General features: G+C 46.0%; 1 protein-coding gene across 1 annotated transcript in view; it reads right to left on the reverse strand.

Annotated features, from left to right (window-relative positions):
• The window catches only part of LOC115527301 (core histone macro-H2A.2), a 37099-nt gene extending 25549 nt beyond the window's left edge, over positions 1-11550 (reverse strand). Inside the window, exon 1 of the mRNA XM_030334823.1 lies at positions 11340-11550. Coding sequence (XP_030190683.1) covers positions 11340-11511 — 172 coding nt within the window. The 5' untranslated portion in view covers positions 11512-11550. The remainder of the gene's footprint in view (positions 1-11339) is intronic.
• Between the last annotated feature and the right edge of the window lie 10540 nt (positions 11551-22090).

Here is a 22090-nt window from a genome sequence, read left to right on the forward strand (position 1 = left end):
CACAGTGGCCGCACCAGTTTGACTCCCGCCAATAGTGCATGAGGGTTTGTGCGTGGTGTAAGAAAGTGGTCCAGCTCATTCTTTTGCGTTCTTCTTCTCTCCTTCTTTCTACTGAAAGCTGTCCAGTTTTCCCAACACCATTTGTTGAAGAGACTGTGTTTTTCGCATTGGATCGTTTCCTGCTTTGTCAAAAATTAATCGACCATATAATTGTGGGTTCATTTCTGGGTTTTCCATTCTGTTCTCTTGGTCTATGTGTCTGTTCTTGTGCCAGTACCATACTGTCTTGATGATTACAGCTTTGCAATACAGCTTGAAGTCTGGGATTGTGCTGCCTCCAGTTTTGTTCTTCTTTTTCAGGACTGCTTTGGCTATTCGGAGTCTTTTGGGGTTCCATACAAATTTTAGGATTGTTTGTTCCGGTTCTGTGAAAAATGCTGTCGGTGTTTTGATGAGGATTACATTACATGTGCAGATTGCTTTGGGTAGTATAGACATTTTAACAATGTTTGTTCTTCAGATCCATGAGCATGGGATATCTTTCCATTTCTTTGTGTCTTCCTCAATTTCTTTCATCAGTGTTTTAGTTTTCAGAGTACAGGACTTAACCTCTTTGGTTAAGTTTATTCCTAGGTATCTGGTTCTCCTTGGTGCAAGTATAAATGGGATTGTTTCTCAATTTCTCTTTCTGCTGCTTCATTTTTAGTGTAAAGAAATTCAACAGATTTCTGTACGTTGATTTTGTATCCTGTGACTTTGCTGAATTCAGTGTATCAGTTTCAATACTTTTTTGGTGGAGTCTTTTAAGGTTTTCTATAGTGTCATGTTCTCTGCTAAGAGTAAAAGTTTTACTTCTTCCTTTCCAATCTGAATGCCTTTTATTTCTTTTTTGTTGTCAGATTGCTAGGGCTGGGACTTCTAGTACTGTGTTCAATGAAAGTGGTGACAGTGGACGTCCTTGTCCTGTTCCTGACCTTAGGGGAAAAGCTTTCAGTTTTTTCCCTTTGAGGATGATGATGGTTGTGGGCTTTTTATACAAGGCTTTTATTATGTTGAGGTATGTTCCCCCTAAGCCCTCTTCTCTTGTGGTTTTCATCATGAGTGCATGTTATACTTTGTCAAATGCTTTTTGTGCATCTATGGAAATGACCATACGGTTTTTATCCTTTCTCTCATTGATGAGATGTATCACATACATTGATTTGCAAATATTGAACCACCCTTGCATCCTGGAGATAAATCCCACTTGATCGTGGTCTATGATTTTTTTTAATGTATTGTTGGATTTGGTATTTTGAGGAGGATTTTTGCATCCATGTTCACCTGGGATATTGGCCTGTAGTTCTCTCTCTCTGGCTCTCTCTCTTTTGTGGTGTCTTTATCTGGTTTTGGTGTCAGGGTAATGCTGGCTTCATAGAATGAATTTGGAAGTTTTCTTCCCTCTTATATTTTCTGGAATAGTGTGAAAAGAATAGGCATTAACTCTTCCTTAAATGTTTGATAGAATTCGCTCGTGAAGATGTCTGGTCCTGAACTTTTGTTTGTTGGGAGGTTTGTTTTTTTTTTTTTGTTTTTGTTTTTGTTTTTTTTTTTTTTTGTTAACTGATTCAATTGCATTGCTGGTTATCCGTCTGTTCAAATTTTCTATTTCTTCCTGCTTTGGTTTTGGTAGTTTATAGGTTTCTAGGAATTTATCCATTTCTTGCAGGTTGTCCAATTCATTGGCATATAGCTTTTCATAGTATTCTCTTATAATTGTTTATATTTCTGTCGTGTTGGTTGCTAGTTTTCCTCTCACGGGTGATTTTGTTTGAGTCCTTTCTCTTTCCTTTCTGGGAAATCTGACTCCCTAGTTTATTAATGCTGTTGATCTTTTCAAAGAACCAGTTCCTTATTTCATGGATCTGCTTTACTATGTTTGTTTGTTTGGTTTTTGTTCTTGTTTTTGTTTTGTTTTGTTTCTCTATCATTCGCTTCTGCTCTAATCTTTATTATTTCCTTCCTTCTGCTGGTTTGTTTGTTCTTTTTCTAGTTCCTTTAGGTGTAAGCTTAGGTTGTTTATTTGAGATTTTTCTTGCTTATTAAGGAGGCCTGTGTTGCTATAAACCCTCCTCTTAGAATTTCTTATGCTGCATCCCAAAGATTTTGGACCACTGTGTTTTCATGTACTTTGAAAAAATTTCTTCTTTGATTTCTTGGTTGACGTCCTTGTTTAACTTTTTGAGGAATCCCAAACTGTGTTCCACAACAACTACACCAATTCATATTCCTACCAGCAATGCACGAGGGTTCCAATTCTTTACATCCTCATCAATAATTGTAATTTTTTTTTTTACTAGCCACTCTAATGAGTGTCAGGATAAAGTTTTAAATGCATAAAATACAATACAAAGGATGCCAGAGAAAACCAATTACACTGAAATGTAATTTTCCAAGTATTAAAAAATCTGGGGGGCGCCTGGGTGGCTCAGTCCATTAAGCCTCTGACTTCGGCTCAGGTCATGATCTCGCGGTCTGTGAGTTCGAGCTCGGCATCGGGCTCTGTGCTGACAGCTCAGAGCCTGGAGCCTGCTTCGGATTCTGTGTCTCCCTCTCTCTCTGCCCCTCTGCCTCTCATTCTCTCTCTTTCTCTCTCAAAAATAAACATTAAAAAATTTTTTTAAATAAAAAAGATCTGGGATATAATTGTGTGCTTGTTTTAAAAAATATATAATTTATTGTCAAATCAGCGTGTACATTGTGCTCTTGGTCTTGGGGGTGGAGTCCCGTGATTCATTGCTTCCATACAACACCCAGTGCTCATCCCAACAAGTGCCCTCCTCGATACCCACGTGGGCTTCTTTATCAACACGTTAAATAACAAGAACTAGCGGCAGGTCTATTAACTACTGTGATTCTGGAAGTAATGATAAGTATAAATGATATTTCTATACATCTGTAACAAGGGGAATCTAATAAGAAAACGTCAGTGATTTCAGTTGGTCAAAAAGTCCCAGGTGCCACTGACACGCTACTGTGGTTTCTTGCCCACGACAAATAGAGGAAGGAAATGCTGAGGTTCAGGTATGGCTCGGGAAGTTGAAGACAGAATCTGAGGACCCCAGGCTCAAGCTTGTTCCGTGTCGCACCCCCTCCCACCTGCCGCACCACCAGCTATCGACTTCTCTCTTCCCTTCTTTTGAGCCAAACTCCCTAAAATAGTCCCCACCCCCTTGGTCTCCTGGCCACAGCTCCAACTCCCCAGCCCACTGCAGTTTGGCTTTGACCACCCAGCCCGTTCTCACGGGGGTCACCATGACCTTGAGATGGCTAGATCTGTTGCCCCCGTCTGGTTTTATTGGCGTCACCTTTGAAGGTTAGTTACTCTCCCTTGGTTTCCCCGGCACCGACTCTCCCGTGAGCCTTTCCTTCCTCCTCTCTGCTGTCCTCCTCGGTCTCCCTCGCCATGCCTTCCCCCTACTTGGCTCAGAAACCCGCACATGCACATGCTTCCTGGGCCGGTCCTGGGCTCCCCAGTCTTGTTGTCGTCACACTCTTCTCTGGGTGACCTCACTCACTCTCCCGGCCTTTATTGCAGTCTCCCCACAGTGCCCGTGTCTGCACCTCCAGCTTACAGCTCCCTGGTGGCTCTAGACATGTCTATAGGGCTTCACTCAATAACAACAATAGCCCTATGGGCGGGTTGCTACCATGGGTCCCAAGCGGCGCTAAGTGCCTTTCATGCATTATCTTATGTAATTCTCACCATGACACTATGAGGGTAAAGCGACACACTCACAGTCCTTAGCTGATAGGTGGCAGAGCCAGAATCTGTCCTCCAGGACACCTTGCAGAGACCGGAGCCCTACGGGTCCCCCTGAGCCCCTCGCCCCGCCCCGTTTCTCCCCCACTATTGCCTGCTTCAGCTACGGGCCCCATTCTTGTTCGCCGGCTACTTTCCTCTTCTCTTCCTCTTGGCCAGGCTCCATATGTCAATTCTCCAACTCTCCCCTTGGAGTGGAGTCCCCATGCCCCTTCCTCAACCCATGGCAGCGTGGCTGGAAAGAAAGTAGCCGCCCAAGGCTGAAAGACTTGTGCCTTCCTTGACACCCCTTTCCCCATCTAACCCATCATTGAGTAGAGCTGACTCTACCCCCCTCCGCCGATAACCTCCCCAATTTGTCCATTCCTTCTCATCACCCCCTCTGGACACCCCTGTCCTGGCCACTGTCAATTCTCAGAAGTGACACAAAAACAGCCCCCGGTGGTTTCCTGGGCTCTGATCTTGCTTTCTGCCACTTCCCAAAGCCCAAGTGACGTCCCCCAAATGCCACCTCCTCCCTTCTAGGCCTCCTCCTAACGGGTGTGTGTACCTGTGTGTGCACAGCGTATACATTTTCATCATGGCCCTCAAGGACCTGCCTGCCCACTGCGATCTCATCTCTCACCCCCTCCCTTTTCCCAGCTCTGCTCTGGGCACGAACTTCCTCCAGGCTCCAGCTGGGGACACACGCTGTGGGCCTTCACCCTTGTTCCTACCCCGCCTGAAACTCTCCCCCTAGCTCAACACCCCCATCAGAATCTACTCAATTCCTACTAATTCCCCACTCTGGTTGCCATCAAAACCATTTGAGGGAGGGGCACCTGGGTGGCTCAGTCGGGTAAGCGTCCAACTCTTGATTTCGGCTCAGGTCACGACCTCTTGGTTTGTGGGTTTGAGCCCTATGTCGGACTCTGTGCTGACAGTGTGGAGCCTGCTTGGGATTCTCTCTCTCCCTCTCCCTCTGCACCTCCCCTGCACACACACACACGCACACACACACTCTCTCTCTCTTTCTCTCTCTCAAAATAAATAAATAAACAAAAAAAAAAAATCCTGATGTCCCGAACATAGCCCCAGAATCTCTGGGGGTGAGCCCAGTCATCAGGATTTTAAATCAATCAACTTAAGAAAAACCAAGGTTGCACACCTGGTTTAGGTCCTAACAACTCTTACTTTACAATAGGCAGCCCCCGGCACCCCACCCCTACAGACCCTCCCCAAGCTCCTGTGACTTTCCTGCCCAACATGCATGCCCATCTTGCTGCGTTGTGCTTAATGCTTGTCCGCTCTGCTGGTATGCAAGCCCAGCCTTCGGAGGGGGGGCCACGCATGTCTGCCCTCCTCCGCATCTTCAAGGCCTGACCCAAGGAAGAAACTCCGTCAAGATCTGCGTCATGAATGTTGAAGGTCATTTCCAGGATGACAGGAGGCTCTCATGCTTTGAATCTTTTTTCCTGAGCAAAATCAATGGGTGTCCACCTCCCACCCCCAAAGTAACAAAAACTGCCCTTTTACTTTCTCAACAATGGCCTGCAATTCTACCAATAGTGATTCATTCCTTTGGCTTAAAACTTCTTGTCTCAGTAAAATGCAAGCACAGCCCGAAAATACAACACTTTAACAGAGTTAGCCATTATACTTTGCCCTGAGTGATTTCATCAGCTCTTAACAGACGGGAGAGCAGAAGAATTACCATTTATTGAGTGTATCCTATAAACCAGGCATTATCCACGGGCTAGCTCATGTATGGAGTTGAACGAGTTAGTTCTGGAAGCACTGGAAACTCAGAGAGGTTCAGGAATCAGCCCAAGGTAACAGAGCTGGTAAACGGATGCACCAGATTTAAACTGACAGGAAGAGAAGGAAGGGACACAGAGAACACAGGCCTGGGCTTCAGAGGACCAATGTCGCCTCCTCCACTTGACCTGGGACCCCACTGGGTGCTGAGACTGGCCCCGGGGGGAAGGAGTGGTATTGGCAATGGCATCCTTCCAGGTACTCATCCTCTCTTCTTCTTCGTCTTTTAAAAAAAAATTTATTTATCATTTTTTTTGAGAAAGAAAGAGAGAGGGAGGGGCAGGAAGAGAGGGGGAGAGACGATCCCAAGTGACTGTCAGCACGAACCCGATGTGGGGCTTGAACTCACGAACCGTGAGATCATGACCTGAGCTGACATCAAGAGTCGGACACTTAACCCACTGAGCCACCCGGGCGCCCCGGTCATTTCATGCACCCCCTTCTATTTCATGTCCAAGCCACTGGCAAACACTGTTGGCTTTTGGGTACTCTGACCACACGTCTCTACACCTCCTCTGCACTTTGCCTGCTTCTGCCCTAGCAGCCCCTCCCCCCAAGGTCAGCTCACTTCTGCCTCTGCTCAAAACCCTTCAGAACTCCCACTGCAAGCTCTTAGCTCCCACCAGCCTCACTTCTCAAGCCTCACTTACAGTCCAAGCCCCTCCCGGGGTCCCAACCCCCTGGCCCACTGCTGCTCCTCCAACACCCTGCTCCTGCCGTCCTCCTGCCCGGAGCACCAGCCCGCAGACACGCGCGTGCCCGCTCCCTGCCTCCCCCTCAGTGGGACCTCCAGACCAGCACTATTCACAACCCCCCTCACCTCCCCATTCCTGGAACACTCTATCTCTTTCCTGGCTTTATTTGTCCCCTAGCACTTATCACCATCTGAGAACCACACACCCTTCACTTCTATGTGTTTGCCATTTCTCTTCCCCAGAATGCACCTGCTCGAGGGCAGGGATTCCTGGATTCTGTCTTGGTCTCAGTGCTATAGCAGCCTCAGCGTCGAGAACACCTGGCACATGGTAAGTGTTCAATGCAAGTTTGTCGAGCGAAGGGAGGATTGTGAGTAATCAGCTTGAGAAATAAGGCGATGTTCTACCTCGGGGGATACTACAAATCTCTGAAGATGTTTTGGCTGACATTCCAGAAGGTGATGTTCAGGCTTTAGTATGCATTGCTTTGGGGTCTGGTGGCTCTAATCCAAGATAAATTAAAAACCCTATCAGTGATCCAGTTCTACCCCCAGGGAATAGTCTAAGGACTTACTGTGTGCATTGACATGTAGACGCTTAATACATATTTGTTAAACGAATGAATGGGAAAATATAAGATTTGATGGGAGCCAAAGACTAACAGAGACGCCCGCGATGCAAAGGGCCACATTTTGCTCTGTTATGCACAAAGTTCAGACCTTCACCAAGTAGAGGCATAGGATGTACTTCCTTTGGTTACACAAACATTACAATGGGGCAATGTAGTATAGCAGAGAGTATGTGGCTTAGGGTTGAGGGACCTCAGGGAACCCCAGCTCCCTTCTCGGAGGCTGTGGGATCTCTGGTTACTCAGTGCCTTCCAGCCTCACAGGGTGATATGGACCTAACAGGTAGTTTTATTTTTATTTTTTTAATGTTTTTTCCCCCTCTGATGGAGTTTTTAATTTTTTTATTGTTTTATACTTATGTTTATTTATTTATTCATTTAATATAATTTATTGTCAAATTGGCTTCCATACAACACCCAGTGCTCATCCCAACAGGGGCCTTCCTCAATGCCCATCACCCACTTTCCCCTCTCCCCCAGCCCCCATCAACTTCCAGTTTGTTCTGTGTATTTAAGTGTCTCTTATGGTTTGCCTCCCTCCCTCTCTGTTTGTAACTATTTTTTTCCCTTTCCCTTCTCCCATGGTCTTCTGTTAGGTTTCTCAAGATCCATATATGAGTGAAAACATATGACATCTGTCCTCTGACTGACTTATTTCACTCAGCATAATTCCCTCCAGTTCCATCCACATTGCTGCAAATGGCCAGATTTCATTCTTTCTCATTGCCAAGTAGTATTCCATTGTATATATAAACCACATCTTCTTTATCCATTCGTCAGTTGATGGACATTTAGGCTCTTTCCATAATTTGGCTATTGTTGAAAGTGCTGCTATAAACGTTGGGGTACAAGTGCCCCTATGCATCAGCACTCCTGTATCCCTTGGGTAAATTCCTAGCAGTGCTATTGCTGGGTCATAGGGTAGATCTATTTTTAATTTTTTGAGGAACCTCCACACTGTTTTCCAGAGCGGCTGCACCAGTTTGCATTCCCACCAACAGTGCAGGAAGATTCTCCTTTCTCCACATCCTCTCCAGGATCTATAGTTTCCTGATTTGTTCATTTTAGCCACTCTGACTGGCGTGAGGTGGTATATGAGTGTGGTTTTGATTTGTATTTCCCTGATGAGGAGCGACATTGAGCATCTTTTCATGTGCCTGTTGGCCATCCGGATGTCTTCTTCGGAGAAGTGTCTATTCATGTCTTCTGCCCATTTCTTCACTGGATTATTTGTTTTTCGGGTGTGGAGTTTGGTGAGCTTTTTATAGATTTTGGATACTAGCCCTTTGTCCGATATGTCATTTGCAAATATCTTTTCCCATTCCGTTGGTTGCCTTTTAGTTTTGTTGATTGTTTCCTTTGTAGTGCAGAAGCTTTTTATCTTCATGAGGTCCCAATAGTTCATTTTTGCTTTTAATTCCCTTGCCTTTGGAGATGTGTCGAGTAAGAAATTGTTTCGGCTGAGATCAGAGAGATTTTTTTCCTGCTTTCTCCTCTAGGGTTTTGATGGTTTCCTGTCTCACATTCAGGTCTTTCACCCATTTTGAGTTTATTTTTGTGAATGGTGTAGGAAGTGGTCTAATTTCATTCTTCTGCATGTTGCTGTCCAGTTCTCCCAGCACCATTTGTTAAAGAGACTGTCTTTTTTTTCACTGGATACTCTTTCCTGCTTTGTCAAAGATTAGTTGGCCACACATTTGTGGGTCCAATTCTGGGTTTTCTACTCTATTCCATTGTTTCTATGTGTCTGTTTTTGTGCCAGTACCATGCTGTCTTGATGATTACAGCTTTGTAGTAGAGGCGAAAGTCTGGGATTGTGATGCCTCCACCTTTGGTTTCCTTCTTCAATATTACTTTGTCTATTCGGGGTCTTTTTTGGTTCCATACAAATTTGAGGACTGCTTGTTCTAGCTTTGAGAAGAATGCTGGTGCAATGTTGATTGGGATTGCATCGAATGTGTAGATAGCTTTGGGTAGTATTGATATTTTAACAATATTTATTCTTCCAATCCATGAGCATTTCCATTTCTTTGTGCCTTCTTCAATTTCCTCCATAAGCTTTCTATAGTTTTCAGCATACTGATCTTACACATCTTTGGTTAAGTTTATTCCTAGGTATTTTATGATTCTTGGTGTGATTGTAAAAGGGATCCGTTTCTTTATTTCTCTTTCTTTTGCTTCCTTATTGGTGTATAAAAATGCAGCTGATTTTTGTACAGTGATTTTGTATCCTGTGACTTTGCTGAATTCATGTATCAGTTCTAGCAGACTTTTGGTGGAGTCTGTCGGGTTTTCCATGTAGAGTATGATGTTGTCTGCGAAAGTGAAAGTTTGACTTCTTCTTTGCCAATTTTGATGCCTTTGATTTCTTTTTGTGGTCTGATTGCTGATCAGTACTATGTTAAACGACACTATGTTACACAACAGCAATGAGAGTGGACATCCCTGTCGTGTTCCTGATCTCAGGGGGAAAGCTCTCAGTTTTTCCCCATCCTAACAGGTAGTTTTAAAGGTTCATTTGCCTCTCCCTCCTTGAGCCAGCAGATTTTTCCATCAGATTCCTGGGTCCCATTCCAAACCCGGTGAATCAGACCATAGCATGTGTATGTGGGGGGCTGGGGGATGCAGCCAGGATCCTGTATTTTAAAGCATTCCCCAAGCCTTTAGGCTGCTGCTACAAGACTAGCCACAGTATCGCTCCTCTGAGTGGTCCCAAGACCAGCATCAGAATCAACTGGGTGCCCATTAGAAAGGTCGAGTCTTGGGGCGCCTGGGTGGCTCAGTCGCTTAAATATCTGACTTTGGCTCAGGTCATGATCTTGCGGTTCATGGGTTCGGGGCCCGCACTGGGCTCTGTGCTGACAGCTCGGAGCCTGAACCCTGCTTTGGATTCTGTTCTGTGTCTCCCTCTCTCTCTCTGCCCCTTCCCTGCTCACACTGTCTCTCAAAAATAAATAAACATTAAAAAGAAAGAAAGAAGAAAGAAAGAAAGAAAGAAAGAAAGAAAGAAAGAAGAAAAAAAGAAAGAAAGAAAGGCCAAGTCTCAGGCCCCACGTCGGACCTTGTCAACAAGATCCCGGGAGTGGCTGGACCTTGTCAACAAGATCCCGGGAGTGGTTGGTTCTCACGCTGGACTGAACCAACTTTAGAGCCCTCCAGCCCTCTCTCTAACCTCCTAAAAGGTGCCCATGAAGAACTTTTGGCTCAGAGACAAGCCTTTCATTTCCCGATAAGGAACAGGCTTAAGATGCTGAGGTCTCCCTGAGGGACAGGAGCCCCAGGGATGAAGGTATCCACTGGTGGACCAAGGTAAGCCTTTCATTGTGACGGATGGGGGACCAAGAGGGCAGAACAGGACTGAGCATCTAAGAGGGAGGAAGACATTGCCCCTGAGGGAGAAGGAGGAGGGGGAAAAGGGACCTGGGGATAGAAGCTGGGTCTAGCCCTGCCACACCCCCGTGGGTTTTCATACTGTGGCCGCAGGCGGCTCGGTTTCTCAGAGAGACAGTTTGGGGAGGTTTGCTTTACAGGGGGCTTCCCAAAAATTTAAACCTGGCACCCCGGGCAAAGTCAGAGACATTGTTGCTCGTGGCTGAAATGACCCCTTAAGGAGCTACTCTCACTTACTTATACATATTTTTATTCTTATATATTTTATTTTAAAATATTTTATATATTTATATATATTTTAAAAGCATCCTGGAAATTTTGAAGTATGGTGTCTGTTTTACTCTGACAGAAGAGAACAACAAGAAGAAAGCCAAACACAAAGCTATTCAAATAGATAAAGACCACCCACAGCAAAAATCTCGTTCTGTAATAAAAAAGCATAATGTTAACAACCAACATGGGCAACTATTCCTCGTGTACCCATTGTATACAAAAGAGGGCACAACTGGGGACATGATGGGCTTCATGGAACCAACTGGAGATGGTTCTGATGCTGGGCCAACACTATTCATGGACACTGAGCCCTAGTTCCAATACACCAGGAAACCCAACGCTCAGTGAGGACCTCAGAGTAAAGAGCAGACCCCCTGTTACAAAATGAATAGCCCCACTGTAGCCCCCAATCCTCCCGGTAGATTCTCTTCCGTGGGAACCTGGATTTTTACCTCCTGGGTTTGCCTAAAGCAAGACACACATTTTTCGGGGCTGGTCTAGAAAAGCCACTGCATTGTGGGTTCTCTTCTTTCCATGTTGATCATCTGCCATTATGCCCTCTTCCCTCCCCTAAAGCCTGCAAAACGAATCTGAGCCAAGCAGGCAAGCTGAAACCCTGTTACCACCCCCCCTCCTCCCCAGTACCCTGGAGCCAGCCACAGAGGGAAGCTGTCCTCTTTGTCTCTGGGTGGCAGGGACAGAGGGGAGGGTGGGGATCCGGGAGTGGGTGACCTGTCCCGCGTGTTCACATTACCTGCCAGGTACTCGATGACGGCCGCCATGTAGACGGGAGCCCCCACGCTGATCCGGTACTTGAACGTCCCTTTCTTCAGGTAACGCATCAGCCTCCCCACGGGGAAGATGACACCGGCCCTGGCTGAACGGGACAGCTTGGACATTTTCTTCTTCCCGCTCCGGCCCGACATCTTGCCTCAGTTTCCCTCTCAGCTTGCTGACACGGTGTTCTTCCGGCACTACCACGATGCTGAAAAGGAAAGAAGGCAGGGTGAGGAAGGATGGTCGGCAAACACCTTGGGGACAGTGAGGTGACACTAGGGCACCGTGTGACACATCAAGTAGCCCTGGGGAGGTGGCTGAGACCTGGCTGCCGCTTCAGGCCACGAGATGGGCAGGGGGACTTCGCAGGGCATCGGCAGCCCCTCCCCAAACACCTCCCCACGCGTCAAGCCAGCCCAATCTTAACAGGAGAGGCCAAAGAAACTCACTAGAGAGAGGGGTCATGGTGCTGTAGTCTGCAGAATAATGGCCCCAAAGATGTCCACTTCTTCATCCCCAGGACCCTTGCATATATCACCTTATATGGCAAAAGAGACTTTGAAGATACGATTGAGAGTCCTGACATGGGGCGATTATCCCGGAGTATTTGGGTGGGTCTGATGTAATCGCCAGGGTTCTTTTTTTTTTTTTTTTTTTTTTAATGTTTATTTTTGAGACAGAGCGAGAGGCAGCGTGCATGTGGGGGGAGGGGCAGACAGAGAGCGACACAGAATCCGAAGCGGGCTCCAGGCTCGGAGCTGTCATCACAGAGCCTGACACGGGGCTCGAACTCAGGAACTGTGAGGTCATGACCTGAGCCGAAGTCGGACGCTTTACCGACTGAGCCACTCAGGCGCCCCGCTGGGGTTCTTTTAAGAGGGGGCAGGACATCAGTGAGTAGTGACAGGTGCAACGAGAGAAGAAATGGATTCTCCCCTCGGGGCCTCCAGAAGGAGCCAGCCCTACCAACACCTCCACTTTAGCTCAGAGAACCCGATTTTCCCCTTCCGACCTCCAGAACTGTCAGGGCATCGATCCACATTGCTTCAACCCCTAAACTGGGGCTAACTTGTTATAGCAGCTGCAAGAGAATGAATACGGTTCCTCTTCGCTCTGATTTGCTTCTATTTGAATACATAGTGTTAGCTAATATGGCGATGCCTGTAATGGTCAGCTTTGACCCACCACTCAGAGCTGATGTGCATGTCTCAGATGGAAATGTTTTTCTAAATTCTCCAATAATGTAGCATTCTTTTTTTTTTTTTTTTTTTAAGGTTCACTTATTTTTGAGAGAGAGAGAGACAGACAGAGTGTGAGCTGGGGGAGGGAGAGAGAGAGACAGAGAGGGAGACATAGACTCCCAAGCAGGCTCCATCCAGGCTCTGAGCTGTCGGCACAGAGTCCAACGAGGGGCCTGAACCCATGAACTGCGAGATCATGACCCGAGCCGAAGTCGTAAGCTTAACTGACTGAGCCACCCTGGTGCCCCAATAGTATAGCATTCTTAAAAACAGAAGTATGTCAGAAGATGCAGGTTAGCAAATATGCTAATGCAGAGTAACCAAACCTAGCAAATTAAAAGCTATAATGCAGCCCAAGCTTCTGCCCCTTGAAATGAGGAGTCCAGGCCGATTTGGGGGAGAAACCCCAGGAATCAGCCAGAAGAGGGGGTTTCAGTACAAGGCACCGAGAGATGTGTATATAATTCATCGTCATTTTAGGAAGCGATCTTTTGTGTGAAGATAAGATAATTACATACTTCCGAAAAGCTAATTCAGAGAATTATAATAGAGCTCATCCTGTTGGTTCAGGGAGTACTGTGACCAAAAAATGGAATATAATCCAGGATAAAGTAAAAGCCAATTACCAAGGACAAACAAGCACAACCAAAAGAAAAAAGACGAAAACAGAAATCTCTAGGAAATGTATTAATGAATCAAAGCTCCCTGTTCCAAGGACAGTATCATTCTCGGTGGCCGTTTTGTTTGGGAATGGAAAGAAGAGTGTCAAAAATAAATTGGGATTAGATCTACCTGTTGAGACAGTCGTCTCGAATGCTGGCTAGATTTGTTTGCCAACAGCCAAGGTGACAATGACAAGGCCTAAGAAAGTGGGTAAAACCATAACAGAAGGAAGCATGTGGATGCATGAAAGATACAAAGCTGGGGTTTATTTACTCCGGATGGAAGAGTGAACGGAACGGCGTTCAGTTTTCTAAAGTAGCTGATTACTCTGTTACGACTGAGGAGTTTTATGTAAACGCTACAGAACTGTCAACCAACCCCGTTCGCGACATCCTCCTCTCCTCGAGGTGAATGATGTGAACTTGAGGCATTTTATTACATACTTCACATAGATTGTTTTTTACATGCTCATACGTACTCACTATATTCCTATTTTATGAGTCGTTTTGCCACCAAGAGATGTCAGTATTCATCAAAGTTAAGCACAAGCAAAGAGGAGCAAATAGCCTTAGCATATTATCTCTTTCCTAGTAAGGCACAGGGATCAGACAGTATCGCTGTTTCTAGAACTTCCACATTGTCTGTACTTCTGCTGTCCTAGGCTGCTAACGGTCACGGATCCACTCAGATGTCCTCTCTTGGGGGAAGCAAGCGACTGCAATCCTAGGGTCACAGCCATCAATTTATGTTAAGGAAACTGAGGTCAGGCATCCATAAAAGTCCGGAGTAGCTGCTGTCGGTTATCCCTGTTCCAGGACTCAGGGGACTCATAAGGCAATGTGAACCCGTCCTGTCCTCAGAGAGAGGGCCACGGCAGGTCTGCCGTGTTCAAAACGGAGGTGACTCCTGGTAGGGTGGAAACCTTCCAGGATTGGGTGCAAGACGCCCCCGGTGAGGTCCCATGTCTACATAACTGGCGCTGCGAGCTGTGTGTCACATAACTGGCTATGCGATAGGTGTGGGCCTATCTGTAAAACACGCAGGTGACTCATTGATCCTGAAGGTCATTCCGACGTTCGAGAAATGCACTTTCAAACAGTTCTGGAAAAGAAGCTTTAGTGCCTTTAGGAAATGATTTCTGAAGAGTCGAGAGCCTGTACAGGTTCATAAAGATGCATTAGTATCGGTGGGTCCACTAAGCCAATTATGTGCTTTTTTGCCGTTGCTGGTAAGTTGGGGGAGAGGGAGGATCAGGAGGACCGGTTGCCAAGGAAACCACCTGAAAAGTCCATCACGGGATGGACTTGCCCTGTGGATACCGTACGCGGTACACGGTCATCATCTCTCATAGCAGCAGAGAGAGGGACGCATAGAGCCCAGACACCACGAGGGCAGGACCCGCTCATCCCTCGCCGCCACCCTATTCTTCTCGAACAAAAGTAGCCAGAGGATGACTAGGTAGGCAGGAAAGAGCCACTTAGGGACGCCCCCAATGTCAGCCACGAGGAGTCACAAGTTCCCCTAAAAAGCAGTACGAGGACAACAGGTGACTTCGGGGCCCTGGCACTCATGAAGAAAAAACAGCCAAGGAAGGAAAACCAGGGCTAGGTCAAATGGAGAAGCATGCCAGCGGCACAGCGGCAAGTGGAGGGATCACCCTACGTTCAACATTTTGTAACCAGACCTCTTTCCTCCAGGTTAGGGCCTTAGATCTGGGGATGTGGCTCCGTCCGATGTCTCGGCGTGAGACTGTGTGTGTGGAGAAACTCTGTGCCTGGGGGAACCTGTCTTTGCAGACGCTGTGCTGGCCTTAAGCAGCTGGGCGTCTAACTCCTGGGCTTCCCGGCGCTGGGAGGCCCCCGGACATTGTACGAATCAGACCACGTCGGGAATCCCTTAAGATTCCGGGAGGAGGTTGATGGCGCTGACCTGTCACGCCTAGGGGGCCCCACAGGTGGAAGGAAGGGTTTGGTGCCCTCCGACCCCTCCAGAGAAGACCCCGCTTTTGCAGACCACCCCTGTCCCCGGCCTGTGCTGGACTCTGCCCAGAGCGGTGAGATAGTCTAACCCCCGGCTTCCTTCGTTCCCGGGCCACCCTTTCGCCTGACTCCATCCAGTCTTGGGAAGTCACGAGTGAACAACTCGAACGGGTTTTTATCCACCTCCTGCGACTCTCTCAATCTCTGTGTAGGGCCACTCAGCTGAAGAGAAAAGAACTATTGGAATGTGAAATTTGTTTCCATCAGACTAATACTTAAATGTTTACATTTATTTACCTTCTGCTCTAAAACAATGTTTTCTCTAATTAGGCAAAGCTAAGGACTACAGTACATTATGTTTGTTTACAAGTTTGAAGAACAGAATATGGCTGGATGAAGCTTTCCCAGTGGTTACAGACACCGTGTGGGCGCCCCTGGAGGATGTGCATGGCCAAGTTCAGCTGGCCCCACCCGCCAGGCCAATCCTGGGGTATTGTGGGGGTGCTTAAGAGGAATTGGGGGGGTGCCTGGGTGGCTCAGTCGGTTGAGCGTCCAGCTTCGGCTCAGGTCATGATCTCCCGGTTTGTGAGTTTGAGCCCCGTGTCGGGCTCTGTGCTGACAGCTCAGAGCCTGAAGCCTGTTTCAGATTCTGTGTCTCCCTCTCTCTGCTCCTCCCCTGCTCATGCTCTGTCTCTCTGTCTCTCTGTCTAAAATAAATAAACAGTAAAAAAATAATAATAATAATAAAGAGGAATTGGGAAACAGACAAGATATAACCTAGATCTGCAATATATATCTGTCTTTTCATATCGGAGAAACCAAGAATAACCAAGGTATAAAGTCTCGTAATTATTTGCAAAGTAAATGGGAGAGTTTTCGGCACGTTAACAACAGGGGCTCAGGGAAGGAGGAGGGGGGAGTATAGGAGCGCCTGCTCATTGTCCTTTCCATCCAAACGCAGAGAAGTTGGAAGAACAAAACTGGTTTTGTAGGGCGCCTGGGGAGGTTAAATGTCCAACTCTTGATATTGGCTCAGGTCACAGTTTGTGGGTTCGAGCTCCACGGTGGGCTCTCAGCTGAGTACGGAGCCTGCTGGAGATTCTCTGCCTCCCCGACCCTCAAAAATAAATAAACGTTAAAAACCCCCACAAACACTGGTTTTGTGTACGCTGGGAAGAGGGCACGTTCGGACTGTTTTGTTAGGGTTATTTATTTTGTGTTAGGATTATAGTTATGAGGTTTTAAGCCCATAAGGACACCGATGAGCTACATTTTACAGATATCACAGGGTAAGCATTTAATTGCAGCACTGACTCAGACACGGACAATAAACTCATGCCAGGCTATTCAAATAACTACTGTATATCAGTGATTTTATGATTTTTTTTTTTTTTGGACATGTTACTACCTCTAGAAATCAGTATGCATCTTCCAACCTACAACATCATCGATTCGATGAAAGACAGTATTTATGAAGCATTTATTACTGAATAAGAAACTACATTAGATATGGAATATACATGACCCTTGTCCTCAAATATTTTCCGATGAAGTTGCAAGACAGATCATGATAAAATTTCAAATAGATGCCAGAGACATGGTTCCCAGACTGCACCAAGGTACCTGGGACAAGCCAGCAAATGTTTAAGCTTCCGAGGGGAATAAAGTGATACTCAACCTCTGTTGGACCTTACAACTACCAGCTCAAAGTGTTCCTACCAGTGGTTCGCAGTAGATTGTACTATCTTCTTCTTCTTCTTCTTTTTTATGATGCCATATCTTACAAAGCTGAGTTTTTGGTGGCTGCTGTGATTAAAGCAAGTGCCAGGGAAAAATCGATGTGGAACAGAAAATGAGAGTGGCAGTGTCTGACCTGATTCTAAGGTTTGAGAAGTTGTGCAGTGCCCAACAGGTGCACACGTCCTATTTGTAATTCATTGTGGCTATTTAAGAATGGGATACAAATATCCTTTTTTCTTCTTATTCATTGTCAATATTTTTTCAAATAGCTCCTAGCTGTTAGGACATACATACTTATTGTTTGGACCTAACCAGGTAATAAATGGAACTGATGGGTATTCCTTCTGGCCTAGGCGCCCTGAGAAAAAAATGTCCGAGACATTAAATTCTCTGTGAACTGAGAAAGTTTGGGAACTTCTCTGTTAGGGCCTATCACCAACAAGCTGAAACACGATTATGACTTGCGTAAGGTCACCCTGAAGCAAGGAAAACAAAAGAAGTTAAAGAAGTTATTTAAAATTTTGAGTTTGGCGGGGGGGCCTGGCTGGCTCAGTCGGTAGAGCATGTGACTCTTGATCTGGGGGTTCTAAGTTTGAGCTCCACATTGGGTGTGGAGATTACTTAAGAATAAAATCTAGGAGCACCTGGGTGGCTCAGTCGGTTAAGTGTCCAACTCTTGATTTCTGTTCAGGCCACGATCTCACATTTTGTGGGTTTGAGCCCCACGTTGGGCCCCACGCTGACAGCGCAGTATGGAGCCTGCTTGGGATCTCTCTCCCTCTTTCTCTTTGCCCCTTCCCCGCTTGCTGTCTCTCTCTGTCTCAAAAATAAATAAACATTAAAAAATAAAATCTTGGGGCACCTGGGTGGCTCCGAAGTCGGTTAAACAGCCAACTTCGGCTCCACTCATGATCTCGTGGTTCATGGGTTCAAGGCTGGAGTTGGTCTCTGTGCTGACAGCTCAGAGCCTGGAGCCTGCTTTGGATTCGGTGTCTCTCTCTGTCTCTCCCCGGCTCGTGCTCTCTGTCTTTCTCTCAAAATAAATAAATCTAAAAAAAAAAAAAGAAATCTAAAATAAAAAGTTGAGTTTATTTGGCCTTTAAATCTAAGTAATGCTTGCACATAGTATTATAAAGCAAGACGTAAAGAAATGCATAAAATGGAGAGCAACAGTCTCTCCCCAACTCTACCCCCAATCTCGCTTCCAGAGGCCATTCCATGTAACAGTTTAAAACAATTTTTTTAACTTTATTTATTTTTGAGAGAGAGAGAGAGAGAGAGAGAGAGAGAGTGTGAGCAGGGGAGGGACAGAGAGGGAGACACAGAACCCAAAGCAGGCTCCAGGATCTGAGCTGTCAGCACAGAGCCCGATGTGGGGCTCGAACTTCCGAACCTTGAGACTGTGACCTGAAGCGAAGTCGGACTCTTAACCGACGGAGCCACCCAGGCGCCCCATCATGCAACAGTTTTTAATTTCACTTCTGGTGGTCACCTCCAAAGCTCAAGTGTTTATAGTTCTGCGTCACAATTTACTTCCACTTTTAGACAGTCTCTGTCAATGCCTCAGAAGGATGAGAACTTGAGTCCCCATTCTCTTCTCTTTTCCAGCCACTGACAGCATACTTCCGTTTTTATTTCCTCTGCTGATGACCTTGGGAACTTTAAAGAACACACTGCAGTCTCTGACTCCCCCAACCCCAGGTGTTCCCTCTTGAGTCACGGTTATGTTGGATGAGGATGTGCGCCCTGACCTTTCCCTGGCCCCTCTGCTCCCTACCTCACCTCCCCATTTCTACTTCTGTCCTCCACGCTGCCACTGCCTCCACTCGTCACCTTTCTGTTTGGTCCTGTAATCACAGTGAAGTCTTCCTTCTGTCTCTGGGCCGATTTCGAAAACGAAATGCTCTTAAGCAGCATTTATATGATCGCGACTTTATGAATACTGTTCCCTTCAGAATCGCATGCGTGCTAGCCTCACGCTTCCTTTCCTGGGGTCCAGCACCTGCCTCAACAAGCGAATTCTCTTTGTTCTGAAAATGGGTTGTTCAAAATCACTCCAACATTTCACTTGGCTTCACATTTAGAGCACGTCTTTCTTTTACAGCTTCCTCCCACCCCCAAGTTCCTAATCACTGTCGATTCTCGTTAAGTGCAGTCGCTGTGTTCTACAAAGCGGCCGGGAACACTGGATTAGTGAATAGTGGAGCACTGATCCTAGGGGAAACAGGGTTAGGTGGCCGCGAGCCTCCGGTCACAACTTTTTCATCAACGAATCAACACATCACCTTGTTTTATGTGCGTTTCTGTTTAAAAACACCTTATATAATATGTATTGTTGATTCACCAACACCGCCCTCACGGGAAATCGCGCCGTGACTTAAGCCTGAGCGAACCTCATCGGACACATATATTTTCTCCAGAAGGCACATTCCTTCACAGCCTTCTTGTGCTCAGGAACACTAGACAGCGCTTCAGGACGATGCTTGGGGGCCATTTTAAACAGTGGAATCGCCAATGGGAAGCACAAAAATGTGAAAACATGGCACTAGATAGACCATGGGAAGGGCACTAATTTCTAGTGTGACAGATGAAAGAGGAAACCAGGCCTTGTTAGAAGTCAGCAGGGAAAGTGACCGATGGATGGGTGGCTCAAATGTTTTGCCGCCCTGTGCATGTCCTTGAGAGACTGAAATGCATTGATTTGGGGGTTCCAAATAAATTTTAGCAGGCAGGCAAATTCGCTGATATGGAACCCGTGAATAACGGTGATCAATCAGTCATACTTTCCTTCGTTCTTGTTGACAAAAGGGAAGTGTGGCTTTGCCACAGCCTAAAAATCACCGAGCTTCTTGGTCATTGGTCTTCGCAGGGGCCACTTTCTTCCCAGAGACTTTTATCCTGAAACCCTTTGACCTCATGCTCCAGTTTGGAATGGTTGTTTTACCCAGAGGTCATCCTGGGAATGTCTTCCTTCATGCCTCATCCATGATCCAATCATCCCTCATCCAATGACCTCTTCTTTCTCGACTTTCTCCCTTATATTCTTGGTGTCAGCCTCCTGTAACTCTTCAGGGATAGTACAGAGAAGTAAACTTTGTTTTCTTACATAAATGAAACTGTCTTTACTGAATGATCTCTGGATTATCCTTGGGTGGGGTATAGTTTTAGCATCCACATCATTTTGCTTCAATATTTTAAAGCCATTGATCCACTGGTGTTTTCATCCAGTGTTACAGGTAAGTTTGGTGCCCCCCAACTCCCAAGACTTTAGATTTTCTCTTTATGTTCTAATACTCCACAAAGATGTGTCTAGGTGTGAGTCCCCCCCGACCCCATTCACCCTGCTCCGCATTTGGCAATAAGCCTGTTCACTCAATCAGAAGACTTATCTCTTTAATAACTTCAGGAATTTTCTATTACGGATTTGATTATTTCCCCCCATCTCTTTATTTCTCCCACGTGCCCCTTCTCTTACGGGGATGCTTGTGAACCAGGGGTTGGATCTCCTGGGTTGCTCCTCTAACTCTCTTACCCCTTCCCTTCCATTTTTTTCCCCAGTCCTCTTAACATCTAATGTTGGCAATCATATTATTAATGTCCAACAGCTCTTTCTTGTCTCTGATTATTCCTTTTTCATATCATCCTGTTCCTGTATGAAGGCACCATGTCTTCGAGTTTCTCTGAAATTACTTAGGGTGTGTTTGTGTTATCATCTGTTCTTTCGATTATCTCATCATCCTATGTGTTCATTATCATCTTTCTCTTTCATGACGGCTTTTCTTAAATGTCTGGTGACTTTTGGTCAGGCCTTGATACTTAAGAATGATAGACAAGGCTAATGATGATAGGCAGATGGAAAAGCTTTCCTCAGCTCTCCTTTGGTAGGCATGGTTCCTGCTTGGGACCTCTGGGTGTGTGCATAGCACATGTCAGTCAACACCTCACCTGAGCGTGTCCAGTCAGGGACTGAGAACGCCCAAAGGCCAGAACCAGAAATTCTAGGAATCCTAGGAATCCTAGAAATTCTAGACCAGCCCTGAGTTGTTCAATTTCTTCAGAGGGGAAGCCTCAGACTGTTAGCTGGGGGAGAAATGGAAGATCACCGGAAGCTCAACCGGGAGAAGGGGAGGGAGAGAGGCCAATCCACTTGGCTTTTCCAGAAACAGACCCACAACGACTCCTCACTTCTCACCCTGCCCACCTTCAGTGGAGCTCCCTCTTGCATTTACCCTTATATTATTTTTTATTTGAGAGAGAAAGAGAGAGAGCAAGTGGGGGAGGAGGGGCAGAGGGAGAGAGAGAATCTCAAGCAGACTCCATGCTCAGCATGGTGTGGGGTGCAATCCCACAACTTTGAGATCATGACCTGAGTTGAAATCAAGAGTCGGACCCTCAACTGTCTGAGCCACCCAGGTGCCCCTTGCATTTTACTCTTCTCACTTGTGGCTTCCCCTGTGACATTGTCTGCATAGTCCCAGGTACTTCCAGTCTTCCAGAAATCTGTTGAAATCTCCCACTTGCTAATGAGCAACACCACCCCCTTGCCCTTTTGTTGTTAAGTGTTTATTTTCTTTGCAATTCTTTACCAGTATTTCTGTGGGCTCCAAGAGAAGGAAGCCCGTATACTCCGTCCATCATGTGGAACTGGAAACAGAAAGTGTCATTTTAATTTAACATCTTCACAAACATCATTTGGGAATTAGCCTCGAAATGAGTATTCTGGTAAGGAGAAAAAGTTCAACTGTGTTATAATTGAGTAATAATGTCATATTGAAAAATTTAGATCACTTTCATCACCAGGTGAGTCATTGGTCTTGAGATAATTGAAGAATATAAAATTTCATATCAAGAGATTATATAAGACCCATTAATATAACAGGATCAAATTCAGTGAGTCTGTATTTGCCCGATTGTAGCATATGGGATTCCTATAAATAATATTTATAATTATACTGTAATCCCAGAAGGGAGGAGAGGAAAGAAAAGAAAAATCCCAAGCATCTGCCCTTATTGAATGAATTGCTTTTGGTGGGAAACAGCAAACTGTACTTAACACACTGACTGCCTCTGTAAAGGACAAAATGGTCTGCTTTCTTCAGACCACT

Source organism: Lynx canadensis, chromosome D2, assembly GCF_007474595.2.
Source record: "Lynx canadensis isolate LIC74 chromosome D2, mLynCan4.pri.v2, whole genome shotgun sequence".
NCBI classification, from domain to species: Eukaryota; Metazoa; Chordata; class Mammalia; order Carnivora; family Felidae; genus Lynx; species Lynx canadensis.